A 20,104-nucleotide genomic window follows, 5' to 3' on the forward strand; every position below is an offset into this window, starting at 1 on the left:
CAGCTTTGAAAACAGAGACAGCAACTCTGTCATTAACCCTTCACACCTCACAACCAGCACTCCTTACAACCAGGGCTGCGTTCAGCCCCGACAAAACGTTGCACAACGTTTATTAAACTGAAACGGTGATGCATTGAACACCCTGTTGTGATGACGCAAGAGTTGCAACTACGGTAGCTGAGAGGCCATTCTTTGTGTTCTTTTTTAAATGTTTCTAAAGCCTGATGAAATCGTTATAAACGTGTGTTTAATACTGTAAAATACCCTCGATGTTACAATCACTGACCTTGCTGTCCAAAATGAAAGACAACATTCCAACTTGAACCCATTGAGAGAGCTGTCTCTTTACTATCGCGTGGTTTTATACATCTTGCCGCTGATTGGGCCGACATTTCTGACACACCCACCAAACAAGAGAAAACGCTTCTAAAACCTGTTGCATTCCGTTGCACACCGTTTCCAGGAAACATGTCGTTCAACCCGGAAACCGTAGCAAAACGTTGCGCACCGGTGTGAGATTGAACATGCCCCAGCTGTGAGGATTCCTAGAAACTTCCACCAGTATACATCCATATACACAAGGTTTCTGGATGTTTCACGAGTTTACTTCTGAGTATTACGTTTCCAAGCACTCTGGCAAACCTAAAGTTTAGCAGGGATTTCCCATCCGTATTTGTCTGGATACAGCTCTTTTCATGCAGTGTATAGCCTACATTTTATTATTCTAACGTATTTTATGAAAGTACTCTGATATGCAACTAAAAATACACTTATTTTATAGTGTACTGTATAAAGTGTACAGAAGTCACACTTCTAATGAAGTGAGATCCTAGTATGCTAAAAAAGTAAATTAACAATTAATTTCCAAAAAATATACTTCCCATAAGTATATTGAATTGTCACTCTAAGTATGTCAAATTTAATACACTTAAAAAAAATAAACTTCTATACAATTTAAAATACATTGACAACAAAGTACACTTTCAAAAAGTACATTTAAAAAATATTTTAATTACTGGTAAATTAGTATACTTATTTTTTGGACTCTTAAGTTGAACTTAATTACATCTTTTTTTAAGTATACTTTCAAAAAGTACATTTAAAAGATAATTGAATTACTGGTAAATTCATTATACTTATTTTTTGGACTCTTAAGTTGAACTTAATTACATATTTTTTGAAGTATACTTTCAAAAAGTACATTTAAAAGATAATTGAATTACTGGTAAATTAGTATACTTATTTTTTGGACTCTTAAGTTGAACTTAATTACATATTTTTTGAAGTATACTTTCAAAAAGTACATTTAAAAGATAATTGAATTACTGGTAAATTAGTATACTTATTTTTTGGACTGTTAAGTTGAACTTAATTATATCTTTTTGGAAGTATACTTTTAAAAAGTACATATTAAATACTCTTTAAATTAAGTACAACAAGTAGAAGCATACTTGTTTTATACTTCATGTACTTCAATCATATTTCTAATACACTAAAGTATACTACTTTTTTACCTGGGTTATGTTGAGTAATTGTTAATGTAATCTAATAATATACATGTATTTTCATGTCTTAGGCACACAGGCTACAGTATTTAATGTAAGTGTTGGTACAGAGACTGCACAACCTGAACCATGGAGTCAGCTGTCATCTACACCAATAAAGGTTTCTACATCCAGACTTGGTGCGACACCTGCTAAGCGGCCTCGTATGGAATTGCTGGAAGAAGACGAGGAAGAGGATGAAGTAAACATTTCAGATATTCCACAGCCTCATGATTCCACATATGAGCTTGGTGACTCTGCTGCAGATACTGAAATCAGGTAATGTTTTGCAAATGTGCTTTCTTACTACTCCTATTTGCTTTGATATTATCCGTAATATTCTATGCTCTGTCGTTATTTTTAGTGGGTTGGAGGACACTTATGATTACACTGACACAAAGTACATTGTTTTTGAATACTCTCTCAGAGAGCTTTTTGAAACATGTCCTTTGTGCAAGCACAACTGCGATGTCCAACGACGTCGAATGGGGACATTTGTGTCATTCAGTCAGGTCTGCGAACACTGTCAATATACCAGAAAGTGGCAGAGCCAGCCTGTGAAAGGAAGTACCCCGATCGGAAACCTGCAATTGTCAGCTGCAGTGTACTTCACTGGTGCATCATTCATTCAAATGGATAAGGTATTCATTTGATTATTTTGTGCTGATTGCTTTAAATCGCTAAATACACACCCCATAACATAACATGTACTATGTTGTTTACAGATTTGCAGAGCAATGAATCTCCAGATACACGGATACAACACATTCAGAAGGCATGCACGATTGTTTCTTGAACCATCAATTTATTACAAGTGGAAGATGGATCAGCAGGCCATGTTCCAGCAGCTACAACAGCAGGGCAAAATTGCATTGAGTGGCGATATGCGTGCTGATTCTCCAGGTAATTTGTAACATTACATTAATTGTATGTTGGCAATACTTTGTAAACGTGATAAAGTAAAATGAAATTTATAAGGTTCAAATTGTGCTATAATAACTAAAAAAAAAATACATATTTTATTTAGGACATTCTGCGAAATATGGCAGCTACACTTTAATGCATCTGGAAAGCAATAAAATTGTGGACATTCAACTAGTACAGGTAAAGATTGTTATCCAGTACATATTAATACTTCCTGCTTTTTGTGATTTGGCAATCGGTAATTTGATATGATTTCTCCTAGAGCAACGAAGTCGGAGGCAGTGCACACATGGAGAAGGAAGGACTCAGAAGAGGTCTTGATCTTCTGGAGTCCAAACAGTTGGACGTGGACTATATTGTAACTGATCGCCACCCACAAGTGCAGAAGTATCTAAGGGAGAGAAATGTCAAACAGTACTATGATGTTTGGCACCTCGAGAAAGGTAAATTGAATTAAAAACAACACCCATTTTTGTATTTAAAAGTATAAAAGTTATTTTTAAAACTATTGTTAATGCATACGTAGCTATTATTTTATTTCATGCCATTATTCAAAACCATGTTTCCATTTTGTTCAACTGTTAATTTCAGGCCTATCCCAAAAATTGGACAAATTGTCAAGAAACAAAGACTGCCAGGTGTTGAGAAAGTGGTTGCAGGGTTTAAAAAACCACATGTACTGGTCAGCCATGACATCCGAGGAAGGACCTGAAAAGGTTGCCAAGTGGAAGAGTGTAGTTAATCATATGCAGAATGTCCACACTCATGACGATCCACTATTCCCCAAGTGCGCTCATCCAGATAGAGTGACCAGAGACCCCAGTAAATGGTTAACACCAGGTTTGTGACACTTATTTCTTAGGTGTGAATCATTTTTAAATAAACAGAAGCACACAAATTTTACTTACTAATTGTGCTCTATGTAATAGATAATGTCTGTATCTGTATTATTTCTAATTGTCTTTTATAACAGGTACCATGGCACTTTATAAGGTAGAGAAGCTGCTCCTCAATAAAAGAATTCTGAAAGACGTGGCAAAGCTGAGCCACCAACATCAAACTTCAGCTCTTGAGTCATTTCACAGTGTCATACTGAGATTTGCCCCAAAGAATGTAGTCTTTCCTTTCATTGGAATGCTGTGCAGGTAATAATTGTTGTAACACGTAGCAATACTAAACAGTGTTATCAAAGTAAAAAAAAATTACTCAAATATACATAGTCTTATGTTTCTATTACTTTTTTATATTTGTCTTTCTAGGCTCTATCTTGCCGCAATGCATTTCAATGAGAATGCAAACCGTGAACAGGCAATGACCTTAGAGGGCACAGTAGTGTACAAGATGGTGTTTCCTAAAGCAAAGAAGGGGCAGCCTACAGTGAAGGCAGTGAAAACTGAGCCCACATTTGGTATGTTCAGAAATGTGGCATTTATTATAAATGCTTATCAAATAAGTACAATAATTACACACATTTATAAATGTTTTTTTCTGGCTGAAGTTACATAGATAAATATTATAAACAGTCAACAAATTGAAATATAAAAGTTGTTGCACAATTGTAAAAGCATCAAGCTTCTTCAAAAATTTTGCTATGAAGTTTTTTATTTTTTGTGCCAGGATACGTCAGTGACCTGATGAGATTGCTGTTCACGGAGGTATTTGACAACCCTGACACCTATGTTGAGGATCTGCGGAAAGTTCCTGTTCCAGAGGACCTATCAGCACAGTTTGAGAGGCCAGCAAAGGAGGATCTTATTGCCCGACATGTCTCCAGGTTCAATCCAGCGGTGGCCGGAAGCCAGTGTAGTTCCCTCCAGCATCAGGAAACTCCTGACGAATCCGCAGGACAACACATGCAGGAATGACCACGCGCACATGTCTGCCAAGATATCCCCAGCACCAGCTAACAAAACTGCGATAGGCAAGATACCTAAAACGCCTGGCAAAAAATGGAAAAATTAGTAAATGTTCTCATTAATGCATAATCTTATCTTGTTTTGTGGTTAATATATGCACATGTGTATAAATACACTAAAATATTATGTCTTTGTAAAAATAACAGAGAAAATAACAAATATTTTGGATATATACAATGTTAATATTGGTGTGAAATAAACATATTTCTACAAATGGTTTTGGTTTGATGATAAACACAATATCTATTATTTAACAGTAAAATGTTTGTAACTATTATCTTGAATACTCACTCCTCCTCTGTTCTCCTCCTAAGTGGTCCATAGTCTGCTCTGTAAATGTTGTTTATGTTTTGAAGTGTATAAACATTCAGGCAGTTGGCCTCCAGTCCTGGATGTTCTGTCATACACTGTAAAGAGGTTGGTGCTTGAATTAGTCGTCTCCTTACCTTTATAAGTATATAAAAACAAATCATGTCAGATATGTAATTTACAGTAACAAATCTATACAATTTAAGTGTTCTTTGCAACGTTACTTTTTATAGAATGAGGTAAGTACTATGCAGGCACTTAATTTCATCATCTCTGGTTGGATAATGCCCACAATTTTTATTGTAATATTTGAAATAACATATAAACATGTTATTAAAATAATAACAGTTTTTAAGGAAAACTACAATTAATTTAAAAGAAATACAATGTCATATTAACTCAAATATTTTTTAAGCTATAGTAAAAACACTTTTACCTGTTGTATTTCTTGGCAGCAAACATTTTCTGCCTCAGTTGGCATTGTACTGCACCTATGACATTTACACCTTTTAAACAGACAAATGCAGAAAAAACATCAAGTTTTACGTCGTATTAAAAACAAACAAACAAACAGCGGGTAAACAAACAATGACTAATTACCAGATAGAAACGTCCTGTTGTAATCGTTGCTGCTGTTGTTCCTGTTGGTCATTTACTGTCTCTGCATCCGATTCTGGATCATAAATGTAAGGCTGTATCTGACTATAAGCCATAGTTATTTAACAAGTTCAAGTTTGATTTCGCACGATCTCACAGCTGTCGGATTACAATCCAAAGGCTGCGCGTGCTCGTAACTCTTTAGCTCCGCCCACCGCACGCCCTCAAGTGTCCACCGCACGCCCTCAAGTGTTCGTGTTTTCCCGACAAAAATCGGAAATGCTGTTTTTTCTTTTATAAATATGACAACACAAAATACTTTTTGGACATATGAAGAATGAAATACTTCTCTACAGGTAACCAAGATAAACATTAGATTGGCAGAAAAGACGTGTGTTATGTGAGCTTTAAAGCTACTAGTTTTTCGGTTAGATTTTTTATGTTTTCTTTGAGTTAGACAAAATAATTTAGATTTTGGACAGTATATCCAAAAACAATGCATAAATAGACCTGTGTCCTCCTCAGCCCCTCATGTTAGCAGAGTCCATTCACACCTTTGGTTACCTGGCTGTGGTAGATTTTCAGTAAATTAATTTGTTCTTGATAATGATAAAAACCTCAGGTTTAACCTTGTTTTATGTCATTGTTAGTAAGATGTCATTGGCATATAATTCAAATGCATTCTTTTGTAATAAATTTGATTACCTTAAAAGTATAAGAAGCATTTATGTTAGGCCAGTGTGCGGTGGTGGGTCGCTTTGGGTGAGAAAGTACAGGGCCACTTTTTAGTCCCAGTCCACCTCTGGTTTTAATACAATAAATATCACATTAAAAAAGCACTTACAGTATTTAATTAAATGAATTGCATTATTCAACTGGTGAATGGACAAAAGTACCTCAGCCTATAATGAAAACTGATCCGTGTTCCTGGACTTGGTCTTGTCTTGATTTTGATGTGTTTTATGTATTACAAAACAGCTTATTTAATTGTTATCTGTCCTTATCATATTATTGACAGAGACGTCCAGTTCCCTCTGATGATCCTGCCAAGGATTTGTTTAAGTCACAGTGTTGTCACATGATTTGGCCCCTCATAGCTATTTAGGCGTGTATCTATTTTGGTTCGACCATGAAAGTACCTCCCCCACTGATATCCAGAAATGTCATCAGTGTAAGTGTGATAACATTTAATGATGTAATTATTCTTTAAGATTTGTATGTTTGTCTGCCTGTGTGTTATAAAAAGCCATAATTTTAGCAGCAGTTCGTTCATCCTTACAAACAGGGTGCGATTTGCCGGGGGGGATGCGTGGGATTTCCCCCTTTCTGGTCAATGTATCCCTGCCTCTGCTTAATTATTTTTATCCCCGGTGGGGATAAATTTATCCCCCCCTTAAAGTGATCAGTGCTACTAGACTAGTGGCGAGACGGATCACAAAACTTATCACGGATCCGTGATTTGATTAAAGTCAATTTTGTTTTAAAATGCACTACTTTGGCTGGCTCTGATACAGCTGCCGCGCAGCCTCTCTGTATTCACCACTCTGCAGACGTGCTCAATGTCCCGCCCATGGCGCTATCTGATTGGTTACAGACCCGGTTACACCTCACGAGTAATAGCCTTTCAACACTTGCGAGATGGTTATGGAGCTGTGTGTCGAAACAAAGGCAGCATATTCAGCCGCATATTAATAAAGCGGGAATAAACATAACAATCTGATTATCTGTTTATGATGACAAGCAGAGTTAGTGTCCCAGTCACACCACTGAGAATGGCCGAAGTTACACGCAGATGAGGCGTTTAGCGAGGCGCGGGCACGTCCAGATTGCGCAAATGAGGCTAATTGACTAACACATAATGCATCTGTCTTTTCTATCATTTCACTGTAGCTCAGCATCGCGGTGTAAAGTTAATGTTATTACTTTAAAAGCAGCAGTAAAGCTGTTTCTACTGTAATGGTTTAACTTTGCAGTCAATCCATTGTTCATATTTATGTTTAAGTTGACACTACGTTATATGTGCCATATAGTTTTGCCATTCAAGATTTAATTCTTGCCTGTTTTTTCGTTGTGCATTATCTCAGTTCATATGTGTGGGGAAAGATAAGCTATTAGAGTAAAAATATTGCGTTAGGCTGCTTCAAGAAAAAAGATTTTACAATTCCTGCAAATGCAGTGATGAGTTCATGTTCTCATGATTTATTTTTATGAATTAAAATGTTTTGAAATGTGCTGTGGACAGAGACGGATTATGTCAAGATTTATAAAAAAATCGTCAATAAGCTCATAATTTGTGCTAAAATAGTCTAAATGTTTAGTTTTAAAACCATCTAAAAAAGCTGGTTATATTTTGATGTTTCTGCGCAAGTTCAGCAGACAGGTTCGGGTTTATTCCGATCAGAGCTCGTGAGCGGAGAGCCCATTTCTGAATATTAGAAATATTTTAATTAGAAATATATAAAAAAAATAATAATAATATTGTAATGGATTTTTGTTAGGTCGCAATATGATTACCAAATTTCTCGCTCATATTGCTCTTCATAACCACTGAAAACAGTCAAAAAAGTTAAAACTAGTGGTGGGTACAAAATGACTAATGACGAAATATGGTGGGTACCCACAGTCGCCGAAATCGACGCCTATGAAAACATCCCCCCTCTGTTTTTTTCACAAATCGCACCCTGCTTACAAATAGGCCAATTATTAATCACTGACTGTATTTGGTTTAGTTTTGTGTTTTTTTTTGTTTAGTTTAGTATAAATGTGCATATACCCACTATTTTTGAATACACATTAAATTACCAGTAGTTTGTTTTCTTAATTAGACTATATATTTCCAAATGTGGTATTTCGGTTAAAAGTTTTTACTCAAGTTTTTTTTACTCTCATTACGAGAAAAATGTTTGTTGCTATTCAAACACCATGCCTGTTTCCTCTGATGATATCTGAGAAGAACCACTAAAGATAAACCATGTGACCTCATTCACTCCAACACATGCTAAGAGAAACTACACTCAGCAGAATTAACATATACGCCCAGATAGGTGGATGGATATACAGACAGATACCCGAAAACTAACTAAAGTGAAACTCATTACCCCAAAACACATGCTACGAGAAACTAAACTCTTTTCAAATTCAATTTTATTTATATAGTGCTTTTCACAATTGTTTCAAAGCAACTTTACATTTATACAAGCAAGAGAAAGCACAAAACAGTCGGTTGACAACAAAAGTGGCAGATTATTCCTAGGAGAAAAAAACCCCAATTTATTAGGGGATAAAGTCCTTTGGAGAAAAAAAGACCCTTGAGAGAGAAACTCCTTGTGCTACTTTTAAAACTAGTAGGCCTACTCCCAGATTTACCTAGATAGATACTGCATTCAATTATTTGGACGGGTGTTCCAAAACTTTTGTCAAGTGTCATAGATAGATAGATATTATATTTTGCTCAGTGATAACATAGAGACGCAATTCTTTGAGCGTGCGCGCGCACAGCGCAACGCTCTGCTCGAGCAGACCTGTAAAACTGGCTCGTGTAGCTATTCCGGGTGACGTCACGAGCCGGTTGTTTGACGGGGTGGCTGCTGCAGCGCCGTGACATCGGACTAGAATATGACCGACAATGACCTCGAACGTGGCGTGTATTAGCCTTTTACTTACCTCGCTCCGAATTCGACATTTGTAAAGAAACGGTTTAATCGTTCGTATTGTTTTTCTCACATAAGCGCGTTTGGTGTAGGTCATTAGCCTCGAGCCTGTTTCTTGCCCGAGACACATTCAGCGCGTGTTTGTGTGTAAGGCTCGCTTACAAGCTTTACCAAAATTGCGTTTTGTAAAAAAAAAAATGGACAAAGCCAAATCAATTATTGACCAGAAGGGAGCGGGTCCCTGTTACACAAACGGCGTGCATAAGCCAATCCGACGACAGCTGAGCAACGGCAGCTGTAGCCCGTTTACCCCTACGGACGACCACCATCTTCATCATCAAGACCCCCAAACCAACGGGTCCCCGGCGAAGAGGTGTCGGCTTCGAAGGCGCCTGGACTCTGCGAGAAAAAACAGACCACGTAAGTTGATCAGACATATTCATTGTTTTACGGATAAGAAGTGACTGTTTTCCAGACTATCTGATAAGCAATCACATTTAATTATGCTTTACGTGTGCTTTGCACTGGACGTTTTGACCAACGCACATATTCGTCAGGATTAAATAATAAAGATTTTTAAATACAGTAACTGGCATATTGTGCAGAACATGGCATAAACGCACATCCTGTATGCAAAAGATCACAGAATCACTGGATTCTAAAATCGTTCATTTCAGCTATGCACGATCAGCAAGGGTCCAAAGTGTCATTTAGGGTCGAGCTTGGGGTGCAGTTCCTGTCAAATATGCAATAGCAGAGAAATGTGTCTTTTGTTTTGATGAAACCTTTTGAGATTATTCTTCTCGCATTCTGATTGGTCGTCTGACGGTCAGGAGTTGTACTGAAATCGTCCCTGATGGGAAGGCTTGACGCGTCGTGACCAATCACCGCTTGGCTTTTGTCTTCGCGTGGCCGCGTTAAAGGGGCAGACAGGAACGCCCCCACCCTGCAAAATGCATGAAAATTCCTTATTTCTGCCACTCTTGTAAAACGACGACAAAACTTAACTTGGAGACCGTATGTGTAACGTCGTTGTTAGCGAAACGGAACAATTAGTTTATATCTGCTTGTGGTGATCGGGGCTGTTTGGACGTTTGCACAGTTTTAAGGCGGCAAGCAGGATGAAGTTGAAATGTTCAAGGAAGCCAGGTAAGACTTCACCACATCCTAGAGTAAAGAGACAGGTTCCTGCTTCCTTATGCAACTGATGTTTCGTTTTTAGGAAACATTATCCCTGCAACATACTGTAGTATAGCAGTGACACCACTTTATAAAAGTATGCTGTAGTATACAGTAATATCACATATTGTGAATTTACTGTAGTAAATACTGTAGTTTACAAATGTATAATCTTGTAATTTCAAAGCACTATAGTATCTATTTTACTACAGTTTACTGAAGTAAACACTAAAGTATACTAGAGTATTTTGTCATATGTGGTTTCCTGGCTTTTTTAAGAACAAAAACCTGACTTTAGTTTTACTACAGTTTTAATTGATGTTGGCACAGGAAATAGCAACAAAAAGCTTAATATACAACACAAATGCAGGTCTGTGGGTTCTTATTTGCGGTAGTCTAACTGCCTGACCAGCTTGTCAGCATTCCACAACTTCAACCATGTATTGTCTTAACTCTTTTTGGAAGCAATTGTTTTACTTTTTTTCTTAATCCATTTATAAAAATAGACCCAAATAACATTTAACAATTTGCGTTTCATATGTAATCTTACCAGACCAGATTTGAACAATAAAAGGCATTTATAGATTTGGTAATGTTTCTGTCTCTGCTGGTAGTCTTTTGACTGATGTGACAGTTTAGCACTGTCTGCCAAGCATTTGTTAAAGGGATAGTTTACCCATTTTCTCATCCTCATGTTGTTCTAAACCTATATGAAATAATTTTTTTCTGATGACACAAAAGAAGATATTTTGATAAATGATGGTAAGCACACAGCTGATTGTAAACATTGACTTCCATAGTAGGAAAAACAAATGCGATGGAATTCAATGGGTACCGTCAACTGTGTGCTTACCATCATTTATCAAAATATCTTCCTCATCATTTATCACAAACCTTTCATAATATTTGTTTCACTAGTAGTAAATGTACAATGTATTTTATAAATCTGAACTAAAAAAACTTCACCCAAAATGAAAAGTTTTATTTTTATTTTGATGAACAAAAGAACATATTTTGATAAATGATTGTAAACACACAGCTGCCATTACCATTGACTTCCATAGTAGTAAATTACTTATTTTGGGTGAACTATTCCTTTAAGTTCTTTAGTTCAGGTTTATAAAATACATAGTTAGATATTTATGAACAAATAACAAGGATAAGCATTTTAGTAATTTCACCAGAACATTACATTATATTAAGACACTATAATAAGTACATTCTTGTTAAGTTTGTCTATGTAAGTGATAGACACATTTCTTTTCCTCTATTTGGTTACCCAATGATTGCCTTTCTCCTTCATTGGCAGTCTAATGCCCCCTCTTTCACATTGGCACAGACTTGCCTGCCAATCTCACTTTCTCTTTTTCTGGCAACCACTTTCCGTCCTTTCATTGACTCTCTCTTGCCAGTTTCACCTTTCCCAGCCCCCCACATGACCAAACTTTCTTGCCAATACTCTCTCAGTCTCTCTCTCTCTCTCTCCTAACTGGAGGATGTAAACAGACCTTTCACCCACATGGGTTGTGCTGTCTGATTAAACGTCATTATGTCACACCACTCTCACACCCCCTGATCGTCTGCTGCTTCTGGCTCCTGCTTATAAAACAATGAAGAAACAACATTGTTCCATCACTTTGCCAGGACGGTCTTTTCCTCTTTTCATAATTTGAAACTTTTTAAAAGAATATTTCTTTCCAAAAAAATTCCAAAAAAATTACTTCTATGACTTTCTGTGACAACTTAAGAAATTTTTAAGAATCATTTGAGGTCCTGCCATTCAATGACAGTTCAAAGTGACTATTAATCTAGCTGGGCTCTTTTTCACTTGATTTGCAAACTCCAAAATAAGAGTATAAGAGTGATGTCCAAAATATCGCTCCCAATACAGTATACTTCCATGTCTATATTGGGGGGGGAAGGGAAGTGTGAGGGTCATTTGAGATGATGTCGTAATGGAGAATGTTCTGACCACTGACTGTCACCTGCACAGCACCAGCTGAAAATATTTTATACCTCAGTGGATCATATATTTGATTGATCAATGAACTCAACAAAGGTGTCTTTGATGTTTAAATCTTTTTCTGAACACAGCTTTGCATGTGCCAGGTAATTTAAATCAGATCTGTGTCTCTGAGCTACCTTAATTTTTTTTTAGGTTTGTAAGGGTTAGCCCATTGAATATACCTTTGTAAGAATCATATCTGTTTTAGTGTACCTATTATCTGATAAACCAGTGGTCCTTAACTCTGCATTTCTGTGTACTGATCTTAGATTTGTCTTTCATTTATAGACCAGTAATCTTTACATCACTTTGTATTGATGCTGCTGTCTTCTGTAGTTTGCATATGTCTGGTTTCTTACCTGCTAAGCATCCTTGAACAGCCATTTGCAGCCTTGTTGCCATGGTAACTGGCTGACTCCACATTAACTGCTGCAGCATTGCTTGTGGCGACCAAGTCAGTGTATCTTATTGGCTGACCTGCTTGCGATGTTGAAATTAGTCTGTTTACAGTGTGAATGTATGAATTTTTACTTATAACTTAAACTGGACTTTATTCAAAACTTGTGTGTGCTAGTCAGTGTTTGGTGTAACCAGTTATGAAGTAATTAGTTACTGTGATTTAACTACTTTTTCCTTAAAAAGTAAAGTAAAGCCCTTTTCACACAGAAATTCCGTAAAATACACGTAAAATGCATCCTGTATTTTTCCAGAATAGTTAGAGTTTTTGTTCGTTCACACTGCCAAGATTACACGGCATCTGATGGTCCCGGAAAGACACGTGACCTGTTGAAAGTCCCGCCCTCTCTTCTACGCAGCGTCTGAAGTTTGCATATTATTTATTATTTCTCTCTCCAGAAACAACTCGCGTGCATTTTTGTTTATGATAAGACTACAAAGGAGCGCGTGAACGCACAGTTCTATTCTGGTGAATGATCTCAGCTTCAGAGTGTATATTTGACAAGCACCCTGATTTCTGCTTTGATACAGTTTTCAGACATTTCTCATCGTGATTGTTTATATGCATTTAAAACCCGCATTTTGAGGAGCTGAACAATATATCTCGTTGGGATGACATGCGGGTATTTTCGTTTATTATAGCTCAAATGAGCACGTGACGCGATATTCTTTTATGCTGCTGAATGATCTCCGTTTCAACGCAGTAAGTAACGAGCTAACTTACCTGATATCCGCTTCAGTCTAGTATGCTGACATTTCTTGTAGTGAATGTTGTAAATCCCTCATTTTAAAGAGTTGAACCAACTTCATGTTGCCATGACACGCGCGTCCTCACTACGGCACGTGCGTCATTGTTTATGCGTCTCATATATCATTTCCTGATAACTGCTTCAATCTAGTTTGCAACATTTCTCGTGGTGATTGTTTATATACATGTTATCTCTCGTTGTAAGGAGCTGAACCATAACTTGTGTTGTGATGATGACGCGGGCGTCCTCACTTCGACACGCCCTTTATGGCATTCTTGTTCACACAGAGGGTTACCCGCGTATCTTACTAGGTCCTCTTTCCGGCAACGATCCCAGAAGATTAACGGAACGAGTTTTTGTTCACACAGACGCTTGTCTGGCAATTTTACGGGTATTTTCTGGGACCAGAGGTCTGTGTGAATGAGGTTTAAGAGATTGCTGATATCAGCAATAAGGGGCGTGTCTACTAACAGAGATCGTTGCCTGGGTTGCATAAGTGTGGGGCGGGTCTATCAAAAGAAAGTCCAGATTCTATTGGGGTAGGGGGGTGTTTGTTAAGGTGATTTTAAATGTCAACATTGGCTTTCAGAGATCATGCACCCCACCTTTTAAATGCGTGTTTTTTATGTATAGACCGTTTCATCGGATGCACGTGCAGTGACCCGATACGTGTCTGGTCTGAACTTTAGTTCCAGTTTCAGGTTTTTTTAATGGTCTTACTAGTTGCTAAACTGAACTCTAAAACAAATACCTCGTCGAAACAAACAAATGTTTTGGTTTCCTAGGTAATCTACATGTTGTTAATTTTGCTTCTTATATAAATAAACTACGTTTAAATTACTTTGTTGTTATTTATTCTTACCGGAGTTTACCGAAAGTTACGCGTTTACCACGAAAGCCGCTTGTTTATGTTGTTACTGCTGAAACCGTCTATTAAACTTCTCATTTTAAATACTTTAAGTTACTAAGAATAATGGTAACACTCTAGTATAGTTTACAATTCTCACTTTTAAATAGTTGGTTATTAGCATTAATATTACTGAGATATTGACTGTTTATAAATACTTAAAAAGCACATATTCATGTATAATTCTGCAAAACCTTATTCTGCATCCTTAAATACCCAATACCTATCAATCCTTAAACTTAACAACTACTTTACTAAGTATTAATTAGCAGTAATAAGTAGTATATTAAGGCAAACGTAGTTAATAGTGACTGAGAATTGGACCTTAAAAGTGTGACTAGAATAATTAATGTATTTTTATATGATTTATTTGAGCCGTTTCAAGCCTATCTTTGTGTCATTTACTAAATAGGATTTAGAAAGTAATAAGAATGAAATATTTTTTGGAGAGAGTCATTTATACTCTAATCTTATTACATTATTGAAAATTTAATTAGTACATGAATACTTTTTTTCAGGTGCTAGTGATATTGATCCATCTTCTCTCTTTCTTTCTCTTAATGTGTGTCTCTCCAGCCTTCCCATGGTTTGGGATGGACATCGGAGGTACTTTGGTTAAACTTGTCTACTTTGAGCCAAAAGACATCACTGCGGAAGAGGAACAGGAGGAGGTAGAGAATCTGAAGAGCATACGCCGTTACCTCACCTCCAACACGGCTTACGGCAAAAGTGGCGTCCGTGACGTTCACCTTGAACTGCGCAACCTAACCATCTGCGGGCGCACAGGAAACCTGCACTTTATCCGCTTTCCAACTACTGGCATGCATAGATTTATTCAGATGGGCAGGGACAAGCACTTTTCAAGCCTGCACACCACACTGTGTGCCACTGGTGGTGGAGCCTACAAGTTTGAGAATGACTTCAGAACGGTGAGGAAGAGGACCACACTACAGTTTTGACCATTAAGTAGTATTAATCATAAGTAGTTTTTTTAGTATTTGCAGCATCAAGCAATTTGTCTGCCTATACAGTGGTATGGGCTTTTGAACCTATTAGATTTCATGGGGGGCTGGGCTACATGAGTGATGCTGCAAAATGTATTTTTGTAGCAAATGTACATTTTTCCAAATGTAAAAGTAATGTTCTTTCTTTCTTTGTTTTTAGATGGCAGACCTAGAGCTGCTGAAGCTGGATGAGTTGGACTGTCTGATCCAGGGGCTGTTGTACATAGACTCAGTCGGCTTTAATGGTCATCCAGAGTGCTATTATTTTGAGAACCCGTCTGACACACAGAACTGCATCAAGAGACCCTGTTGTCTTGACAACCCTTTCCCCATGTTGCTGGTTAACATTGGTTCGGGCGTCAGCATTCTGGCAGTGTACTCCAAAGACAACTACAAACGTGTGACAGGCACAAGGTCAGCACATAAATAACACAAAGCCGACGGCTTGCTCCATTTTAATTAACACAGAAGCACAGAAGCCTGTTTGAAAAATGTGAACGTACAGTCAAGTCCTTTTTTAAAACATACATTTTAAAACCATACATTTTAATATTTTTCTTTTTTCCCAAAGTCTCGGGGGTGGGACATTTTTAGGGCTGTGTTGTCTTTTGACGGGTTGCGACACATTTGAAGAGGCCCTTGAGATGGCCAGTAAAGGTGACAGCACCAATGTGGACAAACTGGTAAAGGATATCTACGGGGGAGACTACGAGCGTTTCGGACTGCAGGGGTCAGCTGTGGCTTCGAGGTACAAAGACACTCTTGGTTTACGTTTATGGTATCAGGTGGCAATGGCCTCTAAAGGAAAGTGATTCTGCAGGTGTATTTACACTGTCTCACATGTAGGATTGCTTATCTCACATAACACAACCTAGTATAAAATCATTCCTTGATAAACATTTGAGGTGACGTCATGAGGGTAAAGTGTGGAAAAACAGATTAAGGATTTTTTTTTTATTAAGCTGGCCCAGCAAATCTGCTCATATGGATTTTTTCTAATTTTATGGGCAGGAACAAGAGCATTGAGATAGAGGCCATGATGATTAAAAGGAATGAACTCAGACTTGTTTATTAAGAAACACAACAGTAGAAGAGTATCTATTATAAACAATTACTACTGTAAAAATGAAAAGAATCTGGATTTTTACTGTAGATCAATGCAGACGTGGTTCTTTTGTTTTCTGTTTTCTGTATTTTTTGTTTCATTATTATGGAAGTAGATAAACCAGTTACTGTTCTAAGTTTAGGATTGTCTGCTTGATACACAAATATGTGTTGTGTTTTTTTGTTTTAGTTTTGGGCATATGATGAGCAAAGAGAAAAGAGACAGTATTTCTAAAGAGGACCTGGCACGAGCAACACTCGTCACCATCACCAACAACATCGGCTCCATTGCACGAATGTGTGCAGTCAATGAGGTGTGTTGTATGTCCGGCTGCAGAAAAAAGCAGACACTACTTATACCCACAGATCTTATTGATAACACTATAACACCTCCTAAAGTCCAATCCAAATATTTTCACTTGTCATGGTAAAAACAATGATGGACCAAGTTGAGGAGCTATATTTAACAACTCGGGTTTACCTCCACCCCTTACTGATGCTTCTCCAAAAACATAGACAATCAGCTACTTCTTTGGCTTTTGCCTTGATACTGTAACATGCCCGTGGACATTGTTTACTAGCGATTTGCATGTGTAATTGCATGTCGATGTGAACAATGCGGCAGAACCAGAAAGCCTACGCAGAATCGGCTTTACTAGCAAACTTAATGATATTGATTTATTTGGCTTTAATACTACAAGGAAGTTATTTTATTGAGGTGACATTTTAACAAAATTTGATTTTTAATGAAGTTAGGGATAAATCATTGGGAAAATATTTTATGGGTTATTATTTGGGTTTGTAATCCCTACAGTCTGTTTACTATATCACTATACTATATTTATTATATTTTTTATTTCTTTTGAAAACGGAAGCTGGCATGGCATCTGTCTGACCGCTCTGGGCTTCTCTACAGTGTTGCCTTGTAACCTGGTGATCAAGCAGCATTGTACAGGGCTTTCAGAGCGTACAGAATATCATCCGAGCATAAACATTAAATAAAATGCAGTCAATAATCACACCTTAATCACATTATTATGTATTTTGATGGCACAAAAATTGGCTCCAGACAGACCTCTTTAAGCACTCATCATTTTAGAAAACTGAAATGGACCATTTATCAAATGTGATGTTTCCCCCTGGTGGTAGTGAAGATGTCCTGCAGGTGCAATATAATTTGTACTGTTCCTAATATAGGTCTAGTACTGTTAGCTTACCATATTAAAATGCATTTTAAAAAATTCTGTATATTTGCTTTTTAAATCAGTGTTTATGTCTTATTTGTAACTGGTCAATGTTCCTGTTTTGTTTTGCAGAAAATTGAACGGGTTGTTTTTGTCGGGAACTTTCTTCGCATAAACACCGTGTCAACAAAGCTTCTTGCCTATGCTATGGATTTTTGGTCCAAGGGCCAAATGAGGGCCCTCTTCCTAGAACATGAGGTAATTTTGTAGGCTTTTGCTGCTTTTAACATATAGCCAGTGGTTCAGTGAAAATATGTTTTGTTATATTTGACTTCCCTACAAACTAACAATTGTGCAGGTGCATGTTTATATGTACACTTACACGTGTTTTTGTCTTTAGGGGTACTTTGGAGCTGTTGGAGCTTTCTTAGAACTGCTGAAATCGTCTTCCGACGACTAAAGGAAAGGCTTCAACATCTTTGTCTGATTATCCAGAAGCTGCTTTAAGACTTCCAAACGGAAGCCCCAACAGGAAAACTGGATACTGGGAACACTAGGAAATATGAAAGAGCCATTAACTGTAAATAACTGTTAAAAGATGGTTTTAAAAATATTTTTATGACTAATTTTGTCACTCTCAGACTGGTGACTCTAACCGAACATTTTTGTTTTCCTGTTGTTTTCCTATTGTACGGTTTGTAAATAGCTCTGTTGTATTAATAGCTCAAATGTTTAAATGACCTTGTTCTTGAGCTGCCGCCAGGTGAGAGTGGCACTTCTGTATTTAAACGTTCTTTGTCCCTGGGCGCTGCTAAACAGTGGACCTAAACTTCTCTTAAAATCCCAAAAAATGTTTTAACATTTTATTTAAAAAAATTCTAGTTGTTATACAAGTCTTGGGTCCTACGTTGAATAAGTCTGTTGTTTAGGACAAGGACCTGGTTTAAGATTTCTGCTCAGCATGTAACAAACTTTTCTTCACTGCTGTTTGCGGTTTTCCATGCAGTTATTTAAATGGGAATCAGAAAATATCTATATGAACAATTATTCACATGAAGCCTTTAATTTAAAAGGATATAAAGAAAGCTCAGGGTGTCTCAAGTGGTTTTAATTTTGAGACGGAATTCCTGGGACCAAGTGGCCAATTTGATATCAGTTTGGTTAGGGAATTTCTTTAATGTCCCACATGTGGTATGACTTGATATGTAGCACGAAAAAAAAAAAACACTGACTTTTGAAATGGTCCTACCCAGTTATCTGTGTTTGGTCCTTCTTTGCCCAGAGATTTTGGTGTTGCAGAGTTTTTCCTTTTAAACCAAAGTAACTTTACAATCAGCATATGGTTATATGTACAGTATATTTGCCTTCTTCCTGCATGTGGTCCAAATAGATAGTTGGAGAGTTCAAAGTTCCCTCACCATTCAAATATCAAACATGTTTAGACAGTTCAATGGCTTTCCATTGTGTGCCAAACTGTAAACGGGAGAACTCAAACCCGAGAACCAGCCAATACCAACACTCCTGTTTGTCAGGCCATGTACCACAGGGTGACTCCTGAAAGATGCCTGGCTTTAGAGTATTTTTGTAATCTTAGTTGACCGATTATAACATAAAATATATTCTGTTTACCAAGGCAGAAAATACCTATAAACCTTTTTTATTTTCAACTTATGTAAAGTGTTGAGATAAATTGCACATGTAAACATGTTGGACTTTGTATACTTATGGGTTTATTTGGACTTGTATATTTGGTATGAATGTGTTTTTAGATACACAGTTTGCAGTTAACTTTATTAACATTCATTGTGCAATTACTTAATAGAGCTGTATGCTTTACCCAATCTTTAACGTTAGCTTTTATTAACAAAAAGTCAACTTTATGTTTCTGGGAGGGGTCGTCTTATAAAAAATAATTATGTTGCTGGTATTTCTTATTTTTATACCAGTAAGCAGCAGCACACTGGTTGGATGCAAATATCTAAAATTGTACTGTGAAACAACAATGAAAGTTTGTATTAGTGTGTATATAATGAAAGATCATTTTTGATTTGCTGTCTGATTCACTTTATCTGAAAAGTGTGTAACGATCAGCCCTTGCTATGCATAAGAATCAGTAGCCCAGAATGTTGTTTGCAGATTGCAATTTGGCTAAGAGAGTCTGACTGCTTTTCTCAGAAATCTGGCTGCTCATGTTTTGTCTCGGCCACTATACTGTTATACAGAATTGAAAAGACTGGGAACTTTTGCGGGGGGAGGAGGGGTTCCTTTGTCTTTAAAACTTTTTGTGTTTTTCTTGGGCTCCTGCTGACAGTTTAGAGAAATTATTCTTTGTTTTGCTTGTTTGAAGCTAATTGAATGGGATATTTTGTGCTATTGTATCAGTTTGTACAAATCTGTATATATTTATGTCTTTCCATTTCTCTGAAGTGAAAACAGTCACTGTATTTTTCTTATTAGTGAAATTTGTGACTTCACTATAAAAATGGAAGACACTTGATATCTGTTTGCATCACTGGGTTTAATGGATGATGAGACTTTAGAAAGGACATTTTTAGAGACTAATAAAGTTTTAAAGA

The 20,104-nt window shown here is 37.0% G+C and overlaps 2 protein-coding genes across 3 annotated transcripts; both read left to right on the forward strand.

The window, feature by feature from the left end:
- The first annotated feature begins 1,557 nt into the window (after positions 1-1,557).
- LOC135737427 (uncharacterized) lies at positions 1,558-4,616 on the forward strand. Its single transcript, XM_065255247.2, has 9 exons — positions 1,558-1,823; positions 1,909-2,185; positions 2,270-2,447; positions 2,572-2,648; positions 2,731-2,911; positions 3,060-3,308; positions 3,442-3,613; positions 3,728-3,876; positions 4,086-4,616. The coding sequence occupies exons 1-9, from the start codon at positions 1,558-1,560 to the stop codon at positions 4,331-4,333; spliced, it is 1,797 nt and encodes a 598-aa protein (XP_065111319.1). The 3' UTR covers positions 4,334-4,616.
- Positions 4,617-8,635: 4,019 nt separating this feature from the next.
- pank1a (pantothenate kinase 1a) lies at positions 8,636-20,104 on the forward strand. 2 transcript variants are annotated; one of them, XM_065245023.2, is made up of 7 exons: positions 8,636-9,360; positions 14,813-15,165; positions 15,401-15,654; positions 15,812-15,988; positions 16,535-16,658; positions 17,661-17,786; positions 17,929-20,104. In XM_065245023.2, the coding sequence occupies exons 1-7, from the start codon at positions 9,138-9,140 to the stop codon at positions 17,986-17,988; spliced, it is 1,317 nt and encodes a 438-aa protein (XP_065101095.1). In that variant the 5' UTR covers positions 8,636-9,137; the 3' UTR covers positions 17,989-20,104. The 2 variants fall into 2 exon arrangements, with proteins under 2 accessions (XP_065101095.1, XP_065101097.1); XM_065245025.2 differs by lacking the exon at positions 8,636-9,360 and adding an exon at positions 9,881-10,089.

The sequence above is a fragment of the Paramisgurnus dabryanus genome, chromosome 17 (genome assembly GCF_030506205.2).
Source record: "Paramisgurnus dabryanus chromosome 17, PD_genome_1.1, whole genome shotgun sequence".
NCBI classification, from domain to species: Eukaryota; Metazoa; Chordata; class Actinopteri; order Cypriniformes; family Cobitidae; genus Paramisgurnus; species Paramisgurnus dabryanus.